Source organism: Charadrius vociferus, unplaced genomic scaffold (assembly GCF_000708025.1).
Source record: "Charadrius vociferus isolate BGI_N301 unplaced genomic scaffold, ASM70802v2 scaffold1089, whole genome shotgun sequence".
In the NCBI taxonomy this organism is placed as follows: domain Eukaryota; kingdom Metazoa; phylum Chordata; class Aves; order Charadriiformes; family Charadriidae; genus Charadrius; species Charadrius vociferus.
In genome coordinates this window covers 143917-148244 of record NW_009649968.1, presented here as the reverse complement: position 1 = coordinate 148244, position 4328 = coordinate 143917, and the positions used below count along the sequence as shown (strand labels likewise).

General features: G+C 51.2%; 1 protein-coding gene across 1 annotated transcript in view; it reads right to left on the bottom strand.

Moving 5' to 3' along the window:
- UBAP2L (ubiquitin associated protein 2-like) overlaps positions 1 to 4328 on the bottom strand; it is a 27137-nt gene that overhangs the window by 8275 nt on the left and 14534 nt on the right. Inside the window, exons 12-17 of the mRNA XM_009891591.1 lie at positions 3097 to 3374; positions 2644 to 2816; positions 1598 to 1787; positions 923 to 977; positions 286 to 460; positions 10 to 82 (exon numbers count right to left, since the gene is read on the bottom strand). Coding sequence (XP_009889893.1) covers positions 10 to 82; positions 286 to 460; positions 923 to 977; positions 1598 to 1787; positions 2644 to 2816; positions 3097 to 3374 — 944 coding nt within the window. The remainder of the gene's footprint in view (positions 1 to 9; positions 83 to 285; positions 461 to 922; positions 978 to 1597; positions 1788 to 2643; positions 2817 to 3096; positions 3375 to 4328) is intronic.

Below are 4328 nucleotides of genomic sequence, written 5' to 3'. Positions count from 1 at the left end.
CAGACTCACCAGAAGAGTTGAAGTTGACGTTCGCCCAGAGGATGTGGATGAGGACAGACTGTTCTGCTGGGTGGGTAACGTACTGCGGAAGGAGGAATAAAAAATTGTCAAGCCAAGGTGCGGGAGTCACCATTGGTGGCACCAGGCCAGATCCCATTCCCCATCTACTTGGATGGGATGAGTCATCTCAGTCTTCCCCACTGCATGAGACAGACTTTGATGTCTCCAACAGATCCCTGCTTCTAGCTCTGCTTCTCTAGAAATCCATCCACCACGCTTGCTCACCTGCTGAGTTGGGCCGTGGTCGTATTGGGGAGCTCCTCACTGTGGCTCAGGCTGCTCAGAGCTGTTGAGTGTTGGCTGGCTGTCGTCAGCAAGGACGATGCAGATACCCCATCATTGAGAGGCGTGATACTGGGAGCAGAGGGGGAATCGGATTTCACTGCGGGGCCTGTAGCACCTGCCAACAAAAGCTTTGGGTTAGGGGCAGCTACTAGCAGCTCCTGGAGGGTAATTCAGTAGTGACGATCAGCAAAGGCTCAGTGAGAAGACCAGGGAGATCCGGGGCTTCCCTCACTGCTGCCAACCAGTTATGGACTTGTGAGAGCGTGATTGTGTTCTACATCTCACTTTACCCCAACACCACCATCAGCTCTGCAAAGAGCTTCAAGACCTACAGATGAGGTGCCTTTCACAAACAAATCAGAGTAAATTATTGTCATCAGGGAGCGACTTATCAAGAATCTCATGGATCCATCAGCAGAAAGCTGAACACTTTAAGGCGAGCAAATAATCTGAGTGGCAGCAATTAGTCCAGCAGGGAAAGAACTTGCTATTAGCACAGAAAAAGCTTTTAATCCACAGCAAAGAATACAAGCAGTACAAGAGACTCGGGACACCCACTGCACTGACAGACTCTTACCTTCAACGGCCTGCGTGGTTTGTAATGGCGTGGGTTGTACAGAACTGAAACCATTCTGAGGAAGAAGAGAAAAAAAAGAGTACTGGGCATTGCAGCTGCTCATTTCCAGAGGCAGATCTAGTGTCAGCACCCTCCCACACTCCCTGCTCAGTTGGGAAAAAGGCGTGCTACCAACACGTGTCACCAGACCGCATCGGGGTCAGTCCCAAGCTCAACTAGCCCAGTGCCAGCATGGCCCTGATACGCATATTTGAGAAAGCAGCGCAAGAAGTTTCTCCGCTGCTAGTAGTTAGACTGGCTCAACATCCTCAACCCAAGTTCATTAGCCAAAATTGATGTTACTGAACTTGTGTGCAGCATGCAAGAATCAAATCCTGAAGACAAAACTAGATCCTTAGCCGGAACGCCACTCTGCAGCAGGATAATTATGCGTGACACGACACATGGCCTGCGATCAACTTAATCGCTGCTAACCCCACTGGCTCAGCCCCAGGTAAGCAACATAACTAAGGGCTCCTGTAGCAGCCAGAAGAAAGCTCTCACGAGAGTCCACGAGCCACGTGGTGAGGCTGGAGGATTGCAGAAACACTTGATAAACCACCTAGCTTCCCCCGAGACAGTGTTTCACATGCTATGCTTACTCAGCAAAAAGGGAGAGCAAAGCTATTTTCCTACCTTGGCCTGGGTCAGATCTTTCTGGGGCGAGGAGGAGATTGAATTTGGGTATCGCCTCGTCTGGGTGGATCTCTGTTCGTACAGTGGTCCCTGAGCGCTGTTCTGGGAGGTAAATGTTGCTGTCTGTATTGTGCCGCTCTGGTAACCAGACTCCTGGCTTTGATTGGACGAAATTGTGGATGAAGATTCACTACAAAGGGGGAAAAAAAAATAAAAAGAAAAGAGGAGTTTAACACTTTCCTCCAAAACAGCCCTGCTGTAAGCTGCTGACCCAGACTGTAGGCTCTCCATTTCAAATCTTCAAAATAAAGAGCCCCAAGCATCACTATAAAGGCACCACACAAAGCAGGCAAGCAGAGAAACAGACCCAGACAAGGGCCAGCCCAACCCCAGGAGGATGCTGGCACCTCGCTGCAGCCTTGCCTGACACACTGCTGTGCTCCAGGTGACATTTCATGCGCTGCCACCACTCAGATCCCAGCACTCGAGGGACCGGCCAGACGCTAAGGGTCAGCCCAACAGGGGCTCTGAGCAACCTGATCTAGCTGAAGACGTCCCTGCTCGTGGAAGGGGGGTCGGACTAGATGTCCTTTAAAGGTCCCTTCCAACCCAAACTATTCTATGGATTCTAACAGAAGACAGAATGCTTTGCTTTGGCAAGGCATCATCACCGTAGATACACCTACTCCACTGCATCCTGGTTTGCCAGACAAAAAGCAGGACAAAGCACACAGAATCCGTTCACCGGGGACGAGGAACACTTGCACTGGGGATTCCCCTCCTGTGTTTCCACCAACACAGTTTCACAGCAGCAGGAAACGTCTGTGTTCTGTGTAAGTACCACAGGCCAATCAGTCACAGAGCTGCCTGAACGAGCCTGCGGGCAACTTACCCTTTGCTGTTGCATACATTGTCCCCCCTTTGTGACCACGGCACAGTCAGAAAGGGTCTACTAGTATGCAGCGTAACTCAAGCCCACGGGACCAGCTACGTTCCAAAGCTACCTGCTCGGATTAATCGTTCCCTTCCGTGCGCTTGGCCCTCACCTAGCCGTGCTGGTGTACAGGCTGCTTTGAGACTGGCTAACGGCGGTGCTCGTTGTGGGCGTCGATTCGTACTCCGCGAGAACAGGCTCCGAACCAAACTGTAACGCCCCAAACTGCAGGTTTAGCCCTGAGATATCTGCTGAGCCAGGCATTTCCACCGCAAGCGCAGGAATCTGCAGGGGAGGAACAACAGAAAGGGTCAATCACTCCCCGGGCTTAGCACAGAAAATGACTTTAGTACCCACATTTCCCCGCACACGACGGTAGTTACAGGCTTTCGTCCTCTGAATTACACTGTTCAACCCAGGCAGGCGAGCTTTTCTCCGTCACCCCCACAACCACCCAATGCCAACAGCAGGAAGGCCAAGCCCAGCCCTTCCCTCACCAGCCCAAATGGGTTTTTCTGCAGCTCTAACACAATACAACGCCTCCTTCTCCATCATTGATCCGCACCTTTGATGTTAACGATGCTTTCTTCTTTTGCTGTTTCAGCTTCTGCTGTGCTGGCTGGGGACTGGAGGACTGGTTGTCCGAGGACCCCGGGGACATCTGGGGAACAGGATTGGTTTTGCTGGGCAGCGGCGAGGAAGGGGGTGCCGGCACGGTTGTAGAGGCAGTCACCACAGGTTGTTTCTCCTGCATGAACACTTCTATCATGGTTGAAGTTGACGTGAAGGCCTGACGCTTAGTGAAGGGACTATGCACGGAAGAGTCCGTTGGGTTCTTGAGATCTACCGGGGGAGACAAGAGTTGAGTTCGCCGGATTTGTTTCCTTAAAATTAAATCAAGCTCTGACACTTCTCGGCATCAAAAAAGATAAAATCATTTCACACTATGACTCCTCCTGGAGCCTGTTAAAATCAGAGAGCAGAGAACCCCAGCATCTCCCCTCCCAGCCTTGCGCTCTCACCACCATAAACGCTGAGCCTTTTAAGTCCTTCTCCCCTCAGCTCCTTCCACCACCCCTACAGGACAAAGTCAGCTCACACAGCATAAGTCCTCCATCCTCCCAGAAAAGCTGTACTTCAGAGTCCCTCGTGCGGAGGCACTGCACATCAGAAACCTGCACAGGTCTGAGGCTGTTTCCTTCCCCCTCTCTGCCAACACCGCTGCGTTTCATTGCCTGCTCTTTCCCCTGCAAATACCAGGTATCCACCACGCAACACCACTGCTCGAGGCTGCCCACCCTCAGGTCTTTGCACAACTGCACCACCCTCCTCCTTCGCCTAAGCCTTTCTGCAGCATACTAAAAAACAACTCCTATTCTCTCTGACTCCCTTCTGTGGCTCCTTGTCTGAAAAGATCAGAAGCTGCCAACACTGACTATTACTAGGACAGGGCTCGATTTTTCTTCAGCTTAGATTTGAACCAGAGCCATTTCCCTACAGCAAGAAATAAAACACACAAGCCAAAAGAATAAGAAATGGCACTAGTACTTGACCACAGCAGGGCTCAGCATCTCATCTGAAAAGCAGGGGCCCCTCTTAATCACTGCTTATTCCCTCATGCCAGCCCAGAGGTAGAGTTACCTCTTGGCATTTAGCAGTCACCGGAATTGAATTTCTTTAAAAGATAATGTTAGGTCAGCAGTGAGATGAGTCTGACAAGTGTTGGTATTCAGGGACTATTCTCCAGAGGCGCCCAGTTTCAGGACCCCTTCTCTGTTACCCAGCTTTACAGCAGGA